Genomic DNA, 22,699 nt, shown 5'->3' with positions numbered 1-22,699 from the left:
GATACTGCAAAAAAAGTTTCTTGCCCTTCTCTCAAGATGTCTTTTGCTCTGCTGCTCTGTCTCCAGCTTGTCATCAAACTCCTGCTGGAGCTTCTTTTTGGTGAAGTCCATTTCACGAATGGCTCGGTTGTATTTTATCCGCCACTCGCCTCCTGGAGGAAAGACATGCAATTCAGAAAAAGTCTGCATGACATTTGGGTGTCTCCTGCCTTTAATGCAGGCCTGGCAGGGTGTACAGAGGAAGAGGCTCAAAAGCTCAGAAATGATTGATGCTGCGGATTATGGAGTGCAATGTACTGGCTGCGATGGTTATCACATTCAAGGACCAAAATATTATCATCTTTCAGGAAATAAAACTTCTTTCATCAAATCCCGACCTCATGAGGTCAAAAGATTCAACAGGAAAACTACAAAACAGCCTTTACTTTTCAGCTCTAATCTTGGTTAAACCTGAGGTAAGAATTCAGAGCACACCACAATAGTAGTTAGAGAAGGACATGTCTAAGTGGCACTTTCCACAGTTCTTAGCCGACCCTAATTCTGGAGCTGTCAGAGGCTATCAGAACTATAACAGCGGCCAGGCAGACATCCAGGTTTAGGTTCATTCATTCAGGTTCATTTCCAAGCCTTATCATTTTAGAGGCTGTCCATTTCTCCTTCTCATACCAACAGCGGCTCCTCCATCAGTGCCGCTCATTAGCATATATATAGCATAATGACAACTTGCAGGGCCACCGGCTCTGATCCCAACGATTATTTTCTCATTCATCTAAGAATTCTGATATGCTCTGTAATGGCTTGTCTGCTGAGGTGGGTTGAAGGGGGTGGGAACACAGAAAAAAAAAAAAAGAAAAAAGCCTCACGGACAATATGCTCTCTGCGGGAGCTCTCTTTCCCAGCAGGGGGAGACCAATCAGCAACAGGCATTAGTTGTATGCCTGAGAGCGAACATCTTAATCTCCTAGCGGTAAATCCCAAACTTGGAAAATATACTTAATAGCATTATGAAAGATGTGACCAAGTCGTACAGCCATGTCTCCTGCTGAAACAGTGGAACAAAGACAATCATTCCCGCAGCTACAATTAGTATAAGAGAGATTTTTCAAACTGTGCAAATAATGCAAGTATGAGCAGTTTGGTAAATTATGCTTCTGACCTGAGTTGACATACCCACTGAGCATGCCTGGGCGAGCTGCTTTAAGTGTCATAAGGTACAATTAATTAGGGAATTTAAAGCAAACGTTTGAGAGCAAGACTGTGAAACCAAAAAGAGAGAGATGTCACTGCAAGTCACATCCTCAACATCTACTTTTGTTTAATTTTTAAAATGTTGGGAAAAGAATAGAAATACATGGAGGGATGAGATTCTCTGGCGGCTGTGGTGTCACAAATGATAACTCACAGTTTCTGGCTCAACTAACCAGCATCATCGTCGTCGTCGTCCATCTCCCCATTGAGTTCTGATGTTTTCATGAGCCGTGCTTCCATCACCTCCATCTCCTGTGACTCTAATTGTTTCTTCATGGCCTCAAACTTAGCCTGGAATGCACAGATTCACCCACCAAACAAAAACAGAACATGTTGGTCATGTTAAAATCTGAATTTTTGAAATAGTATCTTGTTACAGTGTGTTTTTTTTCATATTAGTGTGTTAATGTGCCTGTAAATCCTTCATGTCCTTCTCTAGGTGGAGTCTCTCTGAAGTCTCCGTCTCCAGTAACTGGGATGCCGACTCACTAGTGCTTCTCTCGTCAGCAAGCTCTGCCAACAACTCTGCGATCTGGACACAGACACAGACACACAGAAGCACAGAAGGTGTAACGCAAAGCTACAAAGTACCCGCCGTGGCTCTGGTACAAGTAAGCGATCAAATCTTGAAGTGAAAGAAATTTAAAGAGTAACTCAAACACCATCCTCCCAGCATGCACTGCCAAAAGCCAAGGAACCCACCCTGCTCTCCAATCGATCCGTGTTCAGTCTCAACTCATTTCGCTCTTTCTCCACCTTCTCGAGCTTCGATTTCTGCAGCTGTATCTCCTCCTTCAGAACATAGATATATATGTTACATGTTATGTCACAGTTTGACTAAAATATTAGGTACTACATGAAATATTAAATGTTAATAACAGGGGGTGCATTGCTCCCATGGCAGGTGGTACAATTTCAAAGTGTACTAGAGGCTGTCAAGCTGAGAGGAATCTATAAGTTGGGGTGTATCGAGAGGCCTGCTCACATCTTTGCTTCTCATCTGATCCTCGGTGAGCTGGACCTTAATAAGCGGCTGGACTGTGGTGAACAGCTTCCACCATGGCCAGTCCTTCACACCATGGTTCTTCTGGATGTTTTTCTGGATGCAACGGATTGCTAGATCCTGAATCTAAACACACACACACCAACATACCCACACACACACACACGGAGAAGCAGTCACCAAAGAGGAACACGTGTGAATGTAGGTGTTTGTTGCACACAGAGACACGCAGATTGGGCTGATGAGTTGATTAAATATAATGATAATGTAATTACTTGTTATGCAACTCAGTTTTCTGATATGAATTAGTGCTTCACAATAACAACAATAACTGCACTGTAGCAATGTGTCCAATGTGTATGTGTTTTTAAATGCACATGGAAACAAGAGTTTGACTGCAGAGATACACGGAGGCAGTGTCCAGAGGGCCATGCAAGGATGCTATAAAACTAGGAAAATCTTAATAACTCCCTGGAATAAATGCTTTACAGAACTCATCTCCTGTTACCATATCATCCTCGCCACTGATGAAAAATATTTGAAAAACATTGCATTCCTCAATCTTGTGTTATATTGCCTGTGTATGGACGAGCAGCTATCCCAGGACCTGCCAGCCTCCTCTGGAGACTTTCTCAGAGTGCGTTCCAAGACTGGAAGCTAATTTTTGATTAATTAAATCAAACATGTTGGCAGCTAATTCCAAGTATTACACGATTTCCATGCTGCTTATGCATGAGGCTCTCTAGAAGCAGCAGATTATGGGCAAACCCAATTAGAGCAACACAATTCTCAGCATCAGGTACATTTCGCCCTGAAGGTACTCTCTATGACCAATTAGGATTTGTCACACAGTGAAAGCCTTAACATGGACCAAAATGCAGCAAATGTGTGACAGAAGATTTAAACAGGTCTCACTTGTCATATTTAGTCTAAAATGAATAGAAAACAAAAAAAAGATTGTACCACATGAGCACCGTGGATAAACATTTTGGTATTCATATCACATTAAGAGGGTGTGACAACTGTAAAACAGTATGATGGGAATTAGGATTGTGAGCCAAGATTAAAACAAAAACATTCTCTTCCTCAATATTCTACATATACAGTTTTTAGTGTGTGTGTCTATATTCATATTTCTGCTGGCATGTAAGACATCTGAGGGCTGCTTTATGTGACTGAAGCACCATTTGATGTCACTTTGATCCTGCACCTTATTTTCTGGGGATGTCTTCAACATGGAATCATGCCTTGCTAAAGGACAGCAGCCAACCTTCAGAAACATAGTGGTTTAACATGCCTTATGCTTATGTCACTATGCTATCTAATGACTTTTCAATTCTGAAATATAAATTTATTTCCAAGGGCTTTATTATTCACAGACATATTATGTATACTATTAGAATTCATGTTTCTTTGATACAGAACTATGGGATTGCATGTTTCAAATGAAAAGGTATATGGTAATATTCAGTGAGAACTGTCACAATGAAGGGTAAGGATTTAAACACATATACTATTACTAGAAATAGCCACTACAAAAGCTGGCTTATGCTTGCTGCTTTACACTGATTCTTATGCATATAACTTAAAAAAAGAAGAAAAAAAAACATTTGTAGGGTACCTGAAGGACAAAACTCCCAGTGCAGCAAGTGCCTGCTGAGGCAAAATAACAGACTTTTAAAATGTCAGGTTGTCCCCTTGAGGAGACAGTTGAAAGAGGAAGGAAAAAAAAAAAAAAAAAAAACAAGAAAAAATGTGCTTTTGTCATTTAATGTCACATGGGCTTGGCACAGCTTCACAAGGTTAACATGCCAGGTAATATCAATCAAGGGAACTCGTGTGACTCTCTGTCTCAACACACGGTAAATCTTGTCTGTGGAGAGAAGAGGGGGCTGGAAATTACTCAGTAATCCACCACAGCCCTGCTTCTGTTCTACAACTCTGGTGTTGACTAGTTCAATCAGCGAAAAAAACAAAACAAAATGAGATTCAATGTGAAAAAAAATTGCCTTTCAGGTAATCATTGCAAGAGGTGTATATATCATACATGTACCAGCTGAAATAAATCTAGCATACTGCGTTACTAGAGCAGTATGTGACAAAAGGGGGAAAGCACACTGGTTTTGGCAATACACCTTACTTTTGATTTCTCTGCAGTTGCTCTCATTCATTCATTCTCTCAATGTTAAACTATTCCTTTAAATTATAAATAACTGGTCCTTGAAATTTGCGGCCATTCTATGTGTTTTACAGAGATGTGTGTGTGTGTGTGTGTGTGTGTGTGTGCTCTGCTGCCTGTCATTTTTTAATTGTCCCACTGGCGATGAATAAAGTTCAGTGAATTGAATGGAATTGAATTGAATGGAATGAAACTGACAGATTTTTGGGAGGAAATGGGTATGAAAGTGCTATGACAGTAATGTGCATTGACACGTACACAGTTTAAAGGGGCTAGATGTGAGTTTCCTCTGCTGTTAAACGTGGCTTCTTGCTGGGAGCAAGTGGTGGTGATGGTCGCTTGCCAAGAGCTTATAATACACCCTCCGAGCTGCACTACCTCTTAAGGGGAGACTAGACGCTACAATGTGATGAGATGGGCCGGCTGGGCCAAGGCTAGCTAGTTAGCATGCTAACTTTAAAAACAAAAAGCAAAACTAAAGTTGACGTTGGTTTTGTTTTCTACCTCTGGTAAAAGAAAGAAGTTTGATGCTGAACTTGCGACAAGTAAATAGCTGTTAATGTTCACGTTGGATGTAGCAATAGCAAAACTTACAAATAGCTCCTTTAAATAAGCCTCTACACTGGATCATCCTGTACCTGTGGCTTGATAGAATCTGTGGCAGCCCTCATAACGGCATGTCACACATTACCTTGCCAACCTAAATTAAGTTTAAGCACAAAAAAAATTTACAAGATGAAATAAAAAATAAAGTCTAAATCTTTCTGTTATAGATACATTTGCAGAAGATAGGGGCCACATGAGGGCAGAGGGAAAAAAATGTCTCTTTGCTAATGGATTTTGTAATTGCACAGTTGCCTAGCAATTTTGAATGGTTCCTCTGTTAATTCTCTTCAAGTTCCAGCAGATTATGAAGCATTAGGCTCTTAGTCTGCTTCACTGTTTGAATTGTGACCTTCGAACTTAATACAGTATATAAATACATATATTTATAAACTGTATTAGTACACACAATTTCTTGCTCCCCCATTTTTAACCAATGTCCTTTACTATGGTACACTTATCGTAAAAAAAAAAAAAAAAAGTAATTGCAGAAGAGAGCTGGAAGTCCAGCAATATAAAAGGTCATATTGATTTACCTTATAGCAAAGATGACAATTTAATGATCTTACTGGCATTATACAAGTGAACAAGATATCTACTCATTAACAGCAAGACATAGTGGATGGAGACCAGTAATGCTGAGTCTGTTTCTGCCGGTTCATCACTACGCAACTGAAGCAGCACATTCACTTACAGTCAACAGTAATCACAGAGCGGTAGAAGGACTGCAGGCCTTCATACATCACAAGAGGACATGTATGAGGTCCAGAGAGATGGACCTATCACATACTGGGAGAAAAATGGAAGATGGGTGGAGCAGCATGTTTGATGTGGCTGCATTCAAGGGGAGCGGTTTGATAAAATGCAACAGAAATGGACATGTCATTATCAATTATCCCCATGGGAAAACTGGTTGGATGGATTACAGAACAGTAGGACGGGGGGAAGGGGCGATAGATTTAGAGAACACATTTGTAATTAGCTGAAGATTTACAGCAGAGCTGGTTAGATCTACCCCAAGAGCAGAGCAAACAGGCACTAAAATTAGCTCTGAACAAGGAACTCTCAACTCCTGGTGGACTCCTAGGCAACAAGGCCTCTGGAGCTCACATCCTTCAACTACTTTATTAAAAAAATGGCTAAACAGCAAAATAGATCTCAATACTTACTTTGTTAACCTTTGCAAGTAAAAAATGTAGTTTTGTAACTTGGTCTTGCAATATATCAAAATGAATCCATTTGATTTTTTGCATTCAAATGATAATTTATATATAATATATAATATAATCTATATATTATATATAATATAATTTGTAACAGATAAATATATTCTTACTCAATTTGGATAAATATATCCTTGGTGTTTCCAGCTGGGACTAACTTTGGACAAAGCCTCTCAGATCTCAGCGTGACCTCTTGCCTACCTTTCTTTTCTTGAAGGCTTGCCGTGCCAGGTAGCCTCTACAGGCAGCTTGGAACAGGGTTAGATTACGCTTGGTCTGCTCATCCCTCTGTTCCTCCAGTTTAGCCAAAGTGCCAGCTCTGAAGAACAACTGGAGCAAAACACACACACACACACAGAAGATCAAATTTGGTTATAAGTAAAGGATAGAAATTATTGAGAGATCATGTAATGGTTGTTTTAGCCAAGGGGAAATTAGATTTAGAGGCTCTGCTTTAATGTGAAGTACAGCAGCAAAATAAAAACAGGAGTTAAAAGGTAAATAAGTGCGCTGAAGAAGTAAATCAATGAGAAACAGTGTAATCTGTGGACAAGTGAGTCTTATCTAAGTGAGAAAGCTGTGATTAAGTTATTATTTCGGGCAATCAGCCTTGTCTGTTTCTAATCTGGGCCAAAGGTAAAACACAACAGCCAACAGAAAGCAGATCACGTCACGGCCTGTCTATACCTCCGAGGGATTAGGTACTGCGAATGCATTCTAGATATGACGGCAGTAAGGTATTAAAATGGATGGATGAGGACAGAAAAACCGTCTCCACCCAAGGTCTCTCTGCACACCTCCCAATGCTTTATGAATTTCCAAATCTATATGTGACCTGTTAACAAAGCACAAGCTGGAAATGATCAAACAGCTTTAGTCAGGAACTCTGGAAACAAGGAGGAGTGAATGTTGCTTTCCAAACTGCTGAGTAAGGCTTGAGCAGAAGCAGTTTGTCTTTCATTAACATTATCAGATGTATGTAGTACTTTCTAAAATGTATATAGCTATGTTGTTTTTTAGACATGGCAATCACTAATGGCAGATTTTATCTGGTAAAGAGCTTCTATCCGTTGCTGTAAGCTTATTTGGGGTTGGTGTAATTGGCATGCAAGTGAGACAGGTTGCTAAGACGCCAGTGGAATGCTTCGTGAATGGCCAAATGTGCTTGTCTACTTCTGAGCCCATTTCACACTCCAAAGTGTCGCACCATGTGAAGCTGTCTCCAAATCATTCTTGTGTCATGTGTTTTACAATGCACATATCTGGGAGCACAAGTTCCACTGTTTTGTACATTATTGTTTCCTTTGATTTCCTTCTTGGCTGATGGCCACTTTCCGGCTGATAGGATTAGGCCTCAGTGTGCCAGACAGTGTTTACTGTGATTACTTTACAATGGCCGTGGTGAAAAACAAAGAGGGCCATCAGTTGTGAGAATCTGCTCTAATGACCTGAAAAAAAGGGGAAATTACAGTCACATAAACGGGCAGGGTAGAGACATGCCACTCAGGTAGCCATTGGCTAAAAGGTTGGAAGCAGGGACAAGTGTTGGCAACTCTCCAAAACAGGATGGCAAAAAAACCTCAAGGTGGAACAAGTGTGATGAAAGGCACACTCCTCAAGACAGCAAGTGTCCTTTAAAATATATAGAAGAATAAAAGGACCTGTGTGCTGCAGCTTTGTGTTTAGAGCTTTAAGAGATGTGAAACTGGCAGCCATTCACACAAAGGCACACAAAGGTTTATACAATAATTTTAAAGCTGTTTATTGATTTGAGGTGTGGTGGCATTACTCACCCTGCTCAGACCCATGTGGTAGCTGCTCTTCTCCAAATCCAAGGACTCCAGTAGCTCCTCCACAGCCTGGGCAAAGGCACACATGTATACAAACACACACACACACACACACACTTGGTCTTTCAACTGTTGGATCCAGTGGGAACTTCTACAGACACAGCAACAGTTCATTAGTCCACACTTCCCATCCTGAACTAGTGGTACAGTGCAGCTTCAGTTCTCCAGAACCTCCCAACCCCAACAGCAAAACAATTACTACTTGTCCCACACAATCCACCTGCTTCTGGCTTATTCCTCATGATCCCCTTGTGGTCTTGGCCCTTTTGCAGCTTTGAACATGTATAGCCTATGCAGAGGTACACCGTCAGCCAGCATGGAGCCACTCATCTCCCTGTCCATCTATCAGCCTGGGTATACTGTAGGTGTATTATTGTCATGGCCTGCTCTGTCTACTTGAGCCCCAGCCTGAAACACCACATCTAGATTACAGCAGGAATGGTTTGCCATGAGCACTGAGGGGCTTTTGTTTGCCAGTGTTTCCACAGAAACTCAGCCCCAATACACCGGCACAGGGGAAAAGAGCTTTTCTCCCCCTTAACACCATTCTTTCACTCTTTCTCTCATTTTCTCTCCAGAAACAAACTTTTGTGTTTTTTTTTCCTCTCCACTGCACTTCAACTCTTGCAGAGGACCAATGCACAGCACACCCTCATTGATGGTTGACTTCTAAGACTAAAACTCACACCAGGCTTCACCTTAAGATTTTATTCCTAAATTACCATCAAAGCAGCAGGGAAAACCTTGGCAGCTAGTTTCCAATGCCCAGATTACAAAGGATGATTTGAATGCTATTTTGTAGCTTTGAAGGCAGTGAAGCATTTTCTAAGCCATAGTGCTGATCTGCCGCTTTTACTGCCATGATACTGTTGAGGTTAAGTTGATTTGATCATTACAATAGCTCAGATGAATGCAGGTTTATTTCTCTGTCAGTAGGCTGCTGACAAATCAGGGGCAGATGTAATGAAGCTGCCTCTTCACAACATTAATCTTCACTGTGCTTGGCCACTGGCAGAGCTGTACATTTTACTCCCTCTCTCACTGATTGACTTACTCTCCTCTCGTCCTTCACTATGTAATTCCTCCCGTGCTTCTTGGTGAGGTGCGGCGCCAGCACATCGAAGCGCCGTCGAAACTCAGAGAACACCATGTGATCAGGGTAACCTGTGAAGGTCAGTATGGGATAACAATATTATATCCTGCAAATATTTGTACAGAATAATGGGTATTTTGGGGAGGCACCCTGTGTCCTAATGGACAAGGAAGTCTGTATTTCTATACCTGTCCTTGGTATGGTAATGAAAGCAGACACCTCACCTTGCCTGTAGATCCGGAGAGAGTCAAGCAGCTTAGAGCCACGCAGCTGAGCACGGAGCAAGGCTACATCTAGCTGCATTAGGCCGGGATCTCCACTCTCCCCCTGAGCCTCATATTCCCCTCCTTTGAACATGGATCCACTCAGAGCCTTGAGGGCATCTGCTTTGGGTAATATGCAGTGAACAAAGTGAATCCTGGACCTCCGCACCATGTCAAGGAGAGCATCCTGAGGAAGACAGAGAAGGGCCAAAAGACTCTATTTGGGCCAATAGCAAATAATATCCTCCTCTGATGTATCCACATATAATCAGTAGCTTGACTTCTTTACTAAAAAACAAACAAATGCTCTGTTTTCTGGCTCTCAATTCCCAATATTTCAAAAAGATTGTGTCTCTAACACAAGTTAAATCTAATATTTATTCTGTACAATTTTGGTTATCAAGCATTTAACACCTTTATGACAAATGCTGGAAGACAGATAATAAATTTGACTTTATCATCTCAATTTAATTTTCATATCCTACCTTATATGAAGGTGTGTTACTGTATAAGCTTAATGTCAGTTCCATAGAAAGTATATTTTCATATAAGGCTTCCATTTCATGAAATCTTTTATGCCAACTTTTTATTGAGAAACATAAATTTTTAAATTAAAATTATAAAATTTCAATAAGAATAATGTACCATATGAAGATGTTGGCTTGTGTCACTCTGATTACTGTACTATTGGATATTATGGTATTGTTTGATTAGGCAATTTCCTACCTCGAAGTATTCTTTAACCCTTTCCCCTCTTCTTTTTATTGCTACTTTAGCTATAAGGACCAGGACTAAGGGCAGTTAAGAGCCCAGTATCCTTCAGATTTCCACGTCTCAGTTTACATCCCTAACCTTTCCATATTTCACCGTAATTTATTTGCCATAAACATGTTGTGCAGCGATACTGTTGTAAGCAAGAATTTTTTTAATGACATAGTACTGGATTCAAAAAATGTAATATGTAGGGTTTTGCTGAATTATTTAATAAATATATTCCAATCATGCAATGGAGTTGGAAGCTAAATAGCTGCAGAGCTGTTCTCATAGCTCACTAACACCAGGCCTAATATCATTTTCAGATTTATCTCAGGCTGCAGCCCAAATACTGGCCTTCATCCCATCCATTTTATTTAAAGCTGCATCAAGCTATTTGTGACTGCTAAGCAGATTCTAAAACAAATTTACAGCCATGAACCTTGATATATTCCATCTGTCATGCTTCTTTGGCCAAACTGATAGCAAACAATAAACTGAACACTGGGCTGTTGATTCGCAGTGGGCTTGGCAGTACTAGTACATCACAGGGACTCAGCTCAGTTAATGTTAACATCAATGTTGCTAATGGAGCTACACTATTCTGATGTATTTATTTTACCTACATTTTCATACTAAAGACAGATCAGCTGGTTTTGTTGTGATTTTGTTATACATCCCCAAATACACTTCCAGCTCACTGTTGACATTTTGACTAACCAACTTATAATTTGACTAGCTGGTTAGTTCCCTTATCTCCTCTTACCACTTGAAGCTTTATCTGGATGCACAAGGACTTCTTCTTGATAGCAGCCACCCCTGTGGTGAAGGTCTTTCTCATGCTAGTGGCCCGCCGCAAGGACAGCTGGGAAACACCTTCAAGGCCTGCGATGGAACCGGACAAAACGGTGGCTCCAGCCGCTCGGGTCATGAACAGTGAGCTGATGATCTTCCTGCAAGAGATGCAATACCTCGGCATGAAGTTCTGTAATAATCCACTGAAGTAATATTTTATGTCCATGTCACCAAAGATAAGACTCCTCCTGCATGTGTGGAGCTTACTTTTGGGAGTCCTGCAGGAGGCTCGTAGCATTGGTAGAGGCAGGATTCTGCTTGGCGTAGTTCAGCCATCCGTAGACATTGTACTCCACCCACTCTGTCCCATGACTGTGCCCCAGCAGGAAATGGTTGTCCTTTTCACTCTTCAAGAGGAAAGTGTGACCTGATGTAAAAGTAGGAGGCACTATGAGATTCCCTGGCTCATTGTACATAGAGATGACAAAAATATACAGTCTGCAGGACGGGCTTAACAAAGCTGTCTGATAATAACAGACAGTCTGCTCCTAACCTAGTTATTCATGGATTCCATTAGTCTGTCCATGCGATTTTTGTGTGAAATGTTTAGATCCATGGTACGGTATCTCATAAATAATGCAATGGTTGGCCTCAAATATGATCTGCTAGACTATCAAAGAGATATGGGTGATAAACTAGAGAGAAAAGCTCAAATCTGCCCTACATAAAGAGCTTGAATGAAAAGCTTTCAGCTATTTTTTAGAGGGCTAGAATCACACTTTGCCCCTTGTTCTTTTCCTGAATTCTAATCTTTTTAAAAGCTGTCACCTTGGCAAGTGTTGTCAAGGTTACCAACAATATACACAAAAAGGGTTTCTATGACTCATCTACAGTAAGATACTAGTCAGTCTGTCATACTGCATTGTGTACAGCCTGTTATGTTGTCATGAGGAGCCCATTCTCCATGTTACAACACAGTGTGCTGTGCTGCTACTGATGTAAGTCTCAAAAACTTTCAGTAACACACGGAGAAATGTCTTTAGCTAAAATTAAACCTATAATAAGAAGTGGTAAATATTGTGAAAGTATAGAGAGTGTAGAATGAAGAATGATTCTGCTCTCACAAATGATCAAAAAATGCAAATTTCATGCCAGAACAACAGAGATGAAAGTTGTCAACATCATTAATATTAATATAATGTGCATTATATTTTGAATAAATATTCATATTAGGTCTTCTTATTTAGAAGATTGTAATTTTCTGTCAGTTTCTTTAAAGACTATTAGGAAATCAATAGAACCATTAGAGAAGAATTAGCTTTAAGTGTGTGTGTGTGTGTGTGTGTATGTGTGTGTGTTTGTCCTCTCCTTGCCTTTACTCTCGCCTTCTGCAGGTCCATAGTAGCTAAAGAGACGTCCCAACAGTGTTTCCTCTGATCCCCCAGGCTGCAGTGCCTCCTCCTCCATCAGCCACAACAGGCCCCGTGCCTCATCTGTTCGAACTGTCCGTACCTGTCAAATAATGCAAATAGAGCAATCCTGAAGTGGACAAAAAATGCTTTACATAAGTAGAAATGAGTACAAGTAGAAATTTAACCAAAAGCCATACCTTTAGCTTAGTTTCTATTTTACCTAATCAAGCATATTTACTAGGAGGTTGGCCTCTAAAATGATTACTAACTCCCCATATATAAGAAAAACCTAGAGAGTACAAAATACAGTACACCAAGTAACAAACCACCTTGCTTCAAGGACATTTAGCTTACTTTATTTAATGAGAACACACAGATGAATTGAGGGATATTTCTGTCTTTAATGTTTATATGCTGCCTGGGTGCAGAAAAAAAGCGAGATATGGCTACTTCAGACAGAGTCTGAACATCATCCTTCAAATACCGGGTATTGGTCTCTATAGCCAGTGGTTCATTAAATATTAGCTGCTCTCCTAAATGTCAGTAAAAATAGTTTGCTGAATGTTTCCCCAGTATGAGTCAGTTGTCACAGGGCTAATATTAATATTAGCATTGGAAATTAAACTTTCACAAGCATTTGTGGTCTCTGTGCCCTTCAGCGGTTGCTACAATAATAGCATCATCAATTTAGCGTTTCCTTATAATCTAAATGGAAATAAAAAGGAGTTCATGAATATGAGGAGTAGCGAGGGAGAAGGGATTAAAAAGTAATACAATTAGTATTTTAATTAGTGTGAACACAGAGAAGAAAATAAAACCCACTCCAGCACTGATGATCATGGAATAAGTGCATGGGAAAGGTTTTTGCTGCCTTCTTTTATGGCATCAGTCACGAAAATGTAAATGTGACTCTATTGGGTAGTGCAGCAAGGATATTAGCATCCATAGCATATGTTCAACCTGTTACCAGACACCAAAAAATTCAGTCTTATATCCCTTCAAACAGACTGTGTTGGACATGTGGTGACGTGGAAGTGAAGGATGAATCTGGTTCATTACAATTCCAAAAATAATGTACACAGAATAAAAGGGTTAATGTTCTTAAACCCTTTTTACTACAGTCATTCAATGTCAATTTATGTTTACAGAATTAAACAACACACTTACATACATACATACTGGCTTGGGAGACAAACCCACAAAACCAGAAACTGTTCTATCTGGAAGTTACACTGGAGATATCCTTATCAGCAGTGCACACTACACTGGCTGCAAATATAACACAGAGTGTCACTTTGGAGGAGACATATGACAACTATGAGGCTTGCAATGAATTGAGCATTAAGGCTGTTTGTGATAACGGACATCTGGGCAACAACAGAAGAAAAACTGTCTGAGAGTGAAAAAAAAAAAAAATCTTTGATCAAAAGGTCTTTTTTTCTAAAGCAGCAGATCGTTCGAGTTGACTTTCGAAATGACTTAAAGGAATCAGTGTTTATATTTTTTCCTTTGGTTTTTAGTGTGATGTACTACAGTTCACTGCTTCTGATGACGTTCCCATTAGAGTGGGTGCCATTTTAAAAGTAAAGCACTCAAATCAAACACCCTGAAATTATACCAACGTGATCTATGACTCTCTAAACTCTGCCATTTCTGTTTCCATGGTACAGATCACAGACAGCAAAGGCCAAACATTGATTTTCTTTCTTGAAGTCAATTCTCTAACCTTTCTTTTCCTGCTGCTACCCTCTCTTTCTAGCTTCTGCCAAACAACACCATTCAATATTTAAAAACTCACATAAAGAACAAAAAAATTTAAAAAAAAACATCTGATGCTTAAAACTGTTGAATACAAACAAGGTGCCAGGAGAGTACTGTGTGAAAATAGAACATGAAAGGCAAGCGCCTTAGCTGTTGTGAGAAGCATTCAGAAGCAAATTATTATACAAATACCGGATTAAAACATGGAAATATCAAGAAAAAATAAGTGACTGTGCAAGTGAGAATAGAGTCTAATGTTAAAAGAGACACAATAAAGCATTTAACTTACCAATGCTTGGCTTGAGGCTTGGTCTACCACTGCCACAGAGAGAGATGTGCTAGGCTCTGAGTCGTCCAAAGCAAGCTCTATGTTCTCCTGGAGGAAGACAGACAAGCAAATTGACAATTTTTCTTTTTTTACAGGAGATTAGAATAATGTTTCTTTTTTATAGTGTTATTCTTCTCAGACTAAAAATACGAGAAACTGAAAAATAAATTTCCTTATTCATTCACAAATTCATTCATAGATGTTCAGCATTTAAATGGGACGGTTTCCTACAGTGTGTAACTATGTTTCTCTGGGTGAAGAACCTACTGTCCCTTTTCCAGGAACCCAGGAAACAATGAAGCAACAGTCTGACCACAGGAACCCAGTTCCTGCCCCTGTCCCCCCCAAAAAATCCATAGTCTTGAGGTAGTAGTTTTTGAGGTAGATTACACAAGAACTGTGGAGTTTGTGGGACAGAACATTGTTGACAGGTCCAGAGACATAACCACACATGAATGTTGATTTGAACAGGGAGTCTCAGGTACAGCCATGTCTAACCGTGAATCAGTGTATTAATCTTGTCAATAGTTTGCCAAACATTTGTCTCAAATTTCAGGACTCATTTCATGTCTATGTGGGTGTTATTTCCAAGGATTTTTATGGATATCGAAAAAGAAAAAAACAATTTGATATTAAATGTAAGAAAACCCAAAGTATCAGCAAATCTACTATACTAACAAGAACGCTTGGCATTTACTAAAACAGTTTTTCCTATAGGTAAATCGAAAAGCTAGAAGAGTTCATTACTGTTGCAGATGATAACATTTGTGGAATAAAGTGGAAATAAATGTACTAGATTACCTTTGCTGGGGCAAAACAGGGATACAGCGGCTCACAGAGACAAAGTGCATGCTGCGCTAGAAATGTGGGAAAATGTCAGCTGTGCTAATAGCGTGGCTGTGAAAGATGCCAGTGTTCAAGCTGACCGTGTATGAGAAGTAGCCTGAGTGATTCTTGTCCTCTGCTGTGGAGAGTCAGTGTGCAGAAGAAATACAAAAGCTATCAACCGCATTTAATTTGAAAATATAAAACATATGCCTGTCGTGTGGATCACAGTTTAACCTGCCTGTCACTGCCATTGTTGATACTCTGTGCTGTTTCAAATGAGTTTGACCTAGTTTTCAATGACAGTTTCACAGCTTCTTATATTTTGAAGATGCACTGAAACGAGAGAATTACACTACACAGATTTATGCAATACTTCATTTCACTCAAAAATCCCTTTCTCCCAGGCAGAGGATGTGGGTGGGAATGTGGGTGGGAAATCCCAGGATCCTTCTTCACAGTATTAAAAGTAATATGATCAGGATTTCTGCTTAACTTTAGAGCACTATCAGCTGAGTTTTGAATAGGAAGACTGCTTCTAAGATCAGAGGAGGGACAGCAGTAATGGGCAAATATATTTATGTTAAAAAAAAATTATCTTCAAGTATCTTAAATTCTCAGGGATGACTGTGGCCAGTTATTGTGGTCCAGCCAGCACTGCTCCTTCATCATAAAGCAACACCACTGCTGCGCACGTGGGCGTGTCTCCCAACGGCAGTTATGAGTGGCTCTACTTTGATCTCTGCAGAGGAGGTGAAGACTGGCATCACTAATGAGAAGGTCTAACACATGAACTACTTTGGCTTGTCACAGCTTGTGACAGGTGGGAGGGACGGTGTATCAGATGTGCGAACACATACACTATTGGAGTTGATATATTGGTGAGAAAGCGGCAGAGAAAAGGAGAGAAACAAAGGTAGAGAAGGAAGAGAGAGAATGAGGCCACATGTATGCTGAACACTTCATGTGTCCTTACTTCTTTGTATCTCTCCAACTCCTGAACAAAGGTACGCTGGTAGAAGAGGGTTTGCAGACGTTCTTGAGTGTAGTTGTGGCAGAGGTCCTCAAAGGTTGCGCCACACTCGCGCTTAGCCAGCCTGGGGTTTTGAAAGCCTGGTGTGTCCACAATGAGCAGAGAGCACAGGGAGTGCTGGCTGGATTTCAAGGCCCTGAAGCACAGGACAAACACACACACACACACACACACGTACACACAAACATTAACACTTTGAGACAATGTTCTATTGATTACATTCACTGCATATAACCCCTTGCTTTAACCTTAGCTCTCTCCACCACATCCCTTACTTTAACCTTCACCAAACATAATCCAAATTCTGTCAAAAACCTACACGCAAGTCCTGAATTAAAAATAGCCTCGTATAGTCCTGAACTACCCATCAAACCCATTACAAACCAACATTGTCTCGACAATTTAAACCCCAAAAAATGTGGTAATGTGCATTTCATTGTACTACACAAATTTTATTCAAGATGTCGAAATTTAAAAAGATATCACATATGAATTAAAAGGAAATATTCAGTAAATGATGCACAAGGCATCTACACATTTCCACTTTATAATGGTGCAGCCAAAACCGTGTCATCTTCAATTTGATACAGCTTCAGTGAACTACTGCATCAGAAATACTAACCGGTTTATTAAAGAGATGAGGATAGTGAAGAGTTCAGAGTAAAGCCCGGATGCCACGGCCTCTAAACACTCCATGGCTGTAGCCTTGGATCCTGGTATGAGAAGCAGCCAGACACAGAACAAATCAGAAACAGTCAGTTCACAACAATCTCCATCAACAAACAACATAAGAACCAGATGAATTATAAGAAGACATTCAATTTTTATTTTAGCCGTAAAAGCATGAATAAAACGACAGTCTCTAAATTTGCTTCTACAAGGATGTACAACATTTGAGCATATTATGCCCAAAGGCATTAAGTATTCAAACTGAGTCTGAAATTGTCTCTGTAAAGCAGTGTCATTTAGGGACTCAGGTGTTTCTGAATGGGTCAGATCAAACAGCGCATACTCATGTCTGTGCCTAGCGGCAATGGCCACCTGTTAAGTTCTCCTAATTCAGTCCACTATCACACAAAATAGTGAGTTTATGGTGCTTGGCGGTATATGCATGTGTGCACACACATCTATGACTTTATGTTCATGTGTGAGGGGAAGGTGAAGCAGAGGTCAACTCTGCCCATCCCCGCTGTGATGGAGTTTTAACTGTATCCTCCTGCCCTTCAAAGTATGTTGCAGCCCTGATGGAAGTCAGAGGACCTGCACATGTGAAAAATCAATGTGAGGCAATTATGATTTCAAGGACAATGAATGAAGAGTGGATCCCAAATTGCGTGTCCCTACATAGTGTGTGCACTTATCTGTCAATAGCCATTGTAAAGCTGTGGTATTCATTACTAAGATAAGCTTTACTTTCTCCAGAGCATGCAATTTCCCTCAGGTGATGAGCAGAGGCGAATGCGTGTGCGTGTGTGTGTGTGTGGAAACAGAGTGAAAGTGACAAAGAGAAATAGAGAGGGGGATGGGGGTGGTACGGGGGGGGGTGTGAGAAATGAAGAAGAAAGAGTCTGTTGGTAAATGCGGTCTGAGGAGTACCTGCATCTGCTGTGCCATTTTCGTCAGAAGCCTGGCGGATGGTACTAGCTCTGGGCAGGGTGCCCTTGGCCTGGTGCTTGAAGATGGAGGAGGAGAGCTCCTCCAGGGTGCAGCCCAGCAGGTAGGCTGCCTTCTGGGCCCACTCATGACGTGCAAATTGTTTCCTGCCAGCTGAGACACATGCATGAAAACGTCCATTAGCCCTTCTGCCAACTACCCCAGGCACATGGCTAGCCTGGTAGCTTTGTGACAATCCTGTCTGTGACAGGGTGGGATTATGTCTCTGGTCAAGCTGACACTGACACAGCTGGTGAGAACATGCACTAAAAGCATGCTGAAAATGTTGGTGGCTTGAATACTTCCATACACTGAAAAAAAAAGATAGTCAGACAAGTAAAAGCTTCTATTGTTTAATGTTGAAAAAATGTCTATGAAGTTGAAGTAATTACGGTCCCCTTTATCATCTTGAGAATGAAAGCAAAACTTATCATTGGGGGGGGGGGTGGACCCAATTCATTTATTTACATAAAGACCTCTGTCAGAAAAGACAATTTTCTCTTTAATCTATTGGTGGAGTGATGGAAACATGCAGATATGAGTGCAAGCTTCCGTTTTAATCCACCATGAAGTGGTATCTTCTAAGACATAACACAGAACCTGAGGGATTTCACACAGAGAGTAGTGGGCTCTATCTGTTTCATCAGCGCTGCAGAAGCCCTGCACACTCTTCATGATGATAAGCAGGATGGTTGGGAAGACAAGCAAAAGACATTTAAATATTTGCTTTGATAGATAGTCGCCACCACAGCTATTTAAATTCTGGTGAAACATCAAACAAGTAATTGGGTTTGCCGATATAATTGAATATTACTGAATAAAACATTAAGGAGTTTATTACTCTCACAGACAAAAAACTACATATGTACAACATTTGCACTTAAAAAGCATCCAGGCTCTGTGTAGTAAGCCTTTTTCTGACTGAACTAATCAGACATAAGTGTTGACTGCACAGTATACTGAGAAAAGCCTGTTTCCGGTGGCCCCTTTAATTAGTTCTGGTGGATTAGAGATCATTGCTGCCCTCTTGTGTTTCACTGTGAAGCTGCGCTGCCAGTGAACATCTTTCATATACTTTTTGATAGTGTGTGCCGTTGCCAAAATGCAAACAAAGTCCTGGCAGCAGAAGCATTTTTGAAAGGTGTAGAGTATTTTCATGACAGGGAGACAAAATCTAATCGAGCTCAATTCTTGGTCATAACTTTTACCCATCATCCATTCTATCCTCATAGCAACCACTTTGTGTTTAATGGGAGGACAGGAATCCCAAGTCCACAGGTCGCACAGTAATTTGCGGATCAGAACAAAGTTGTTTAGGGTCTGTATTCCCAACAGCAGATGCTACGCTGGACAATATTCATTGCTGGAAATTTTAAAAACTGTTCCTGGATGGTGCCATCAAAAGATTGGCAGCCAGCTGGAGAGAATCACTGAAGATACTTTGGCAAGCAAATCGGCATAAGTGACTGGCAATAACAGTGCAGACAGAGAGTGAAAAATGAACAAACATATCAGCAACAATATACAGAGATCCTGCCACTGCTACTATGCAGTTAATGTTGTATGTTATTCTAATATGCTGTATTTGTTAACAGCTTCCGAAACATCAGGTTAATTGATTTGCACTGCAATGTCAGTCAGATAGAAGTATTTTTGTAAGATGAAGCATCCTTAGTTTGTCTTCGCTAAACTTGCAAATCAGTTCTGCACTGAAGAGAGTTCAAATGAATAATATAGAGAATTCAAAACTTCTAAAGCACTCGGAAGAAGTCATTTCATATGTGAATAAATAAGACTTTTAAATCTCTGTTTGCACAGGCATTTATTTGAAAAATATAAATAATTCTGTCCTTGAAAAGCCTAAGGGCCCTTCCTATTTAGGAATAAAATATGACTAATACTAACCTCACTATAATAAAAATCTTTTTGACGGCTCCAGCCTTTTTAAATGGCAGAAATCTAATTTTAAAATGAAAGTCAAATGCTGTGAGAGGCATATCTATTACTTTGGAGCTAAAAAAAAAAAAAAAAAAGAAGAAGCCGACTCTCTTATGTTAGGTTTCATCATACACACAGTTTGAAAGACAAGAACAAATCCTTGTGTTTAAGAGGACTGCTGTTGCCTTTAGTCATCTGATGCATTCTTATCACTCAAGATGAAACTTTTGTCAGGCCTTAGGGCCAGAATGAGACTGATGGGGTTTTTTTTCTGTCATTGTGCGACTGTGTTTCCTAACAATGACTCAGCTCAGTTTGCCAGTGTTTTTTTTTCAGCTACTGTAACACAGACAGTGCTTTGTTTATTTAATATGATCATTCAGTGAGGATTAATAAAGTCTACCAGAATACAATAACATGTATCAAGATGTATGTGAGCACTAACAGCAGCCTCAACTATGAAGAGCAGATCCTGTAGGATAAATCTGTGGCGGTGAGTCCCCAATCACCTCAGTCATCCAAAATGTTCCTGCCTGAATTTTTTATTTTGAGCTGTAGATCAATGTGGTGGAGCAGTTCAACAACCTGCGCACTGACTCTTTTAAAGTGCAAATGCATTATTCAGTTATCTGAATTACAGCTGTCTTGCATCACACAGAGGATGTTACCTACAGTGACATACTGCAGGCTTTACATTTGTGATATTACACCGAGGGTAATTAAAATGATTTCTGCTAACAGGGGTAATTTCAGGGCAATTCATCATGTACTGAAGTGTGTGTGTGTGTGTGTGTGTGTGTGTGTGTGTGTGTGTGTGTGTGTGTGTGTGTGTGTGTGTGCGTGCGTGTGCGTGTGCGTGTGCGTGTGTGTGTGTGTGTGTGTTAAATCATAATCCGTTACATCTTTGTGACTTGAGTTCTATTATGAATAACATTAAGCACATCAATAAGTGATGCAGATATAGGGTGGGTTCAGAAATCTTACCCTTAGTAGCTCCTGCAGCTCCAAGATGGTAAATGGCCCCGAGGACAAGCCAGAAGGCCTTTTGCTCATCACCACTGATCCCAAGAACCTTCATGGCTGCTTGCAGCTTGGAAAACTGCTGGGAGGCCCGCTGCTTATCCTCAGTCTGACAGATAGCACATATGTAATAACAAAATAAAATTCCTTATTGAGTTATCAGTCATAGGATGTCTTAAAGTAACATATAAGGATGTTTTCAGGAGAAGCTGACTGACCTGTCAGATTGGAAGTTAAAACAGGATTAGCAGTTTTCAAAATACAATTTCTGACCTGTTCTCATTTATACTGTTAGTCTGTTATGAGCCACAGTGAATTGTGCTGAGGCAAGTCGATGTCATTTCGATGCCATAGCCTCTGACAAATGTTGATAAAAGCCAAAGGCTGTTTAGTGCTCCAAAGTGGTGATCAATTTATCAAGGCAGGTTGATCAAAAGACCAACCTACCCCTGTGCATATCAGTTACACAGGGATTGTATCAGATATGTACAGTCTGCCACCAGATAAACAGACAATCTGCATCAATATAGAAGTAATGTTAAACATTCAGCTTTTTTTCCCACTTCTGGTGGTTGGAAAACAGGCCAATCTCCTATTAACATGTAGCATTTACCTTGGTCTGAGACATGATTCCAAATGCACTGTTTTCAGCAAAGTGGTTGAGGTGCAGCTCAGTTCTGATGAAATGAAAACAACAACAAAAAAAAAATACATCAACGTCCTTCATGTCTGTTTTTGCCTGCATCATTAGAATTGGGGAAGAAAGTGGTTCCATTCTCCAAAAGCATTAATATATTATTGCAATATATCAGTATATCAAATCAGTGCGGAATTGTTGTGTGTTGTGTGTTTAATGGGCATAACAGTATTAATCCTGACCTAAGAGAGCTGTCTACTCCAGCCATCAGATAGTAAAAGACATTAAAAGTGGACTCCCCCTCTGGTCTTCTTGTCACCCTCATCTTCTCCAGAAGCATGGTCTGCAAGGCCACAGCAGAGCAAGATATTTGCATGATAGAAAATAACATTCATTTTAGGCAGGGCAAGTTAGCATAATAACAAAGCCTACTGGAGGTCTATACTAGTTTATGACATTGTCTTGAGATCATAGTAGTAGGAGATTTAGCAATGGAGTGCCGATGGCTTAAATAGCTAAAAATATGTGTTTATATGTACCTGGACAGAGGCTGAGGTCACCAGGCCCGCCTGGTCAAAGTCCAAAGAAACAATGTGGGAGAAGCGACTAGCATTACCATTCATACAGGTAGAGGCATTTCCAAATGCCTCCAAAACTGTGTAGACTGCCTGCCATTTCTCTGCTACGGACAACAAAGAGACACACACAGTCATTTGTAGGAACTAACAACAACATGCACTCATATTTGGAAATCTGGATCCTTTCCAACCCACTGGAGAAGGTTTTGTTGGTGCTGCCAGCAATGGTAACCAGATACTGGATGATGTGTTGACAGTTGGTGGTTTTGCCACTACCACTCTTTCCCAGCAAGACAATGGACTGATCCTGGCGCGTTGTCAGGAGGTTTCTATAGGCAGCCTGGGCCATGCTGTAAATGTGAGGGGCAGTGTCCTCTCTTCTGCAGCCCTTGAACATTTGCATCACCTGGAAAGAGGACAAAAAAAACAGTGAAGAGCGAAAGAGGGGGAAAAATCCTAGAGAAGTGGTTATACAAATCAATTCCTATCTTTGTAAGTTTATTT

General features: G+C 40.4%; 1 protein-coding gene across 11 annotated transcripts in view; it reads right to left on the bottom strand.

The window, feature by feature from the left end:
• The window catches only part of LOC139607631 (unconventional myosin-XVIIIa-like), a 63,199-nt gene that overhangs the window by 20,422 nt on the left and 20,078 nt on the right, over window positions 1-22,699 (bottom strand). For all 11 annotated transcript variants that reach the window (XM_071460670.1, XM_071460674.1, XM_071460663.1 and 8 more), the window contains 21 exons: window positions 22,391-22,601; window positions 22,157-22,299; window positions 21,860-21,960; window positions 21,594-21,657; window positions 20,945-21,089; window positions 17,966-18,136; window positions 16,992-17,082; window positions 16,313-16,505; window positions 14,473-14,559; window positions 12,384-12,522; window positions 11,278-11,437; window positions 10,982-11,168; window positions 9,424-9,649; window positions 9,161-9,270; window positions 8,050-8,115; window positions 6,458-6,586; window positions 2,234-2,377; window positions 1,951-2,040; window positions 1,661-1,780; window positions 1,422-1,539; window positions 25-152 (listed from right to left, as the gene is read on the bottom strand). In XM_071460670.1, the coding sequence (XP_071316771.1) occupies window positions 25-152; window positions 1,422-1,539; window positions 1,661-1,780; window positions 1,951-2,040; window positions 2,234-2,377; window positions 6,458-6,586; window positions 8,050-8,115; window positions 9,161-9,270; window positions 9,424-9,649; window positions 10,982-11,168; window positions 11,278-11,437; window positions 12,384-12,522; window positions 14,473-14,559; window positions 16,313-16,505; window positions 16,992-17,082; window positions 17,966-18,136; window positions 20,945-21,089; window positions 21,594-21,657; window positions 21,860-21,960; window positions 22,157-22,299; window positions 22,391-22,601 (2,823 nt within the window). The remainder of the gene's footprint in view (window positions 1-24; window positions 153-1,421; window positions 1,540-1,660; window positions 1,781-1,950; window positions 2,041-2,233; window positions 2,378-6,457; window positions 6,587-8,049; window positions 8,116-9,160; window positions 9,271-9,423; window positions 9,650-10,981; window positions 11,169-11,277; window positions 11,438-12,383; window positions 12,523-14,472; window positions 14,560-16,312; window positions 16,506-16,991; window positions 17,083-17,965; window positions 18,137-20,944; window positions 21,090-21,593; window positions 21,658-21,859; window positions 21,961-22,156; window positions 22,300-22,390; window positions 22,602-22,699) is intronic.

The sequence above is a fragment of the Trachinotus anak genome, unplaced genomic scaffold (genome assembly GCF_046630095.1).
Source record: "Trachinotus anak isolate AG129_WGS33_773 ecotype Australia unplaced genomic scaffold, CSIRO_AGI_Tana_v1 ptg000024l, whole genome shotgun sequence".
NCBI lineage: Eukaryota > Metazoa > Chordata > Actinopteri > Carangiformes > Carangidae > Trachinotus > Trachinotus anak.
This window is presented reverse-complemented; position numbering and strand designations above follow the sequence as displayed.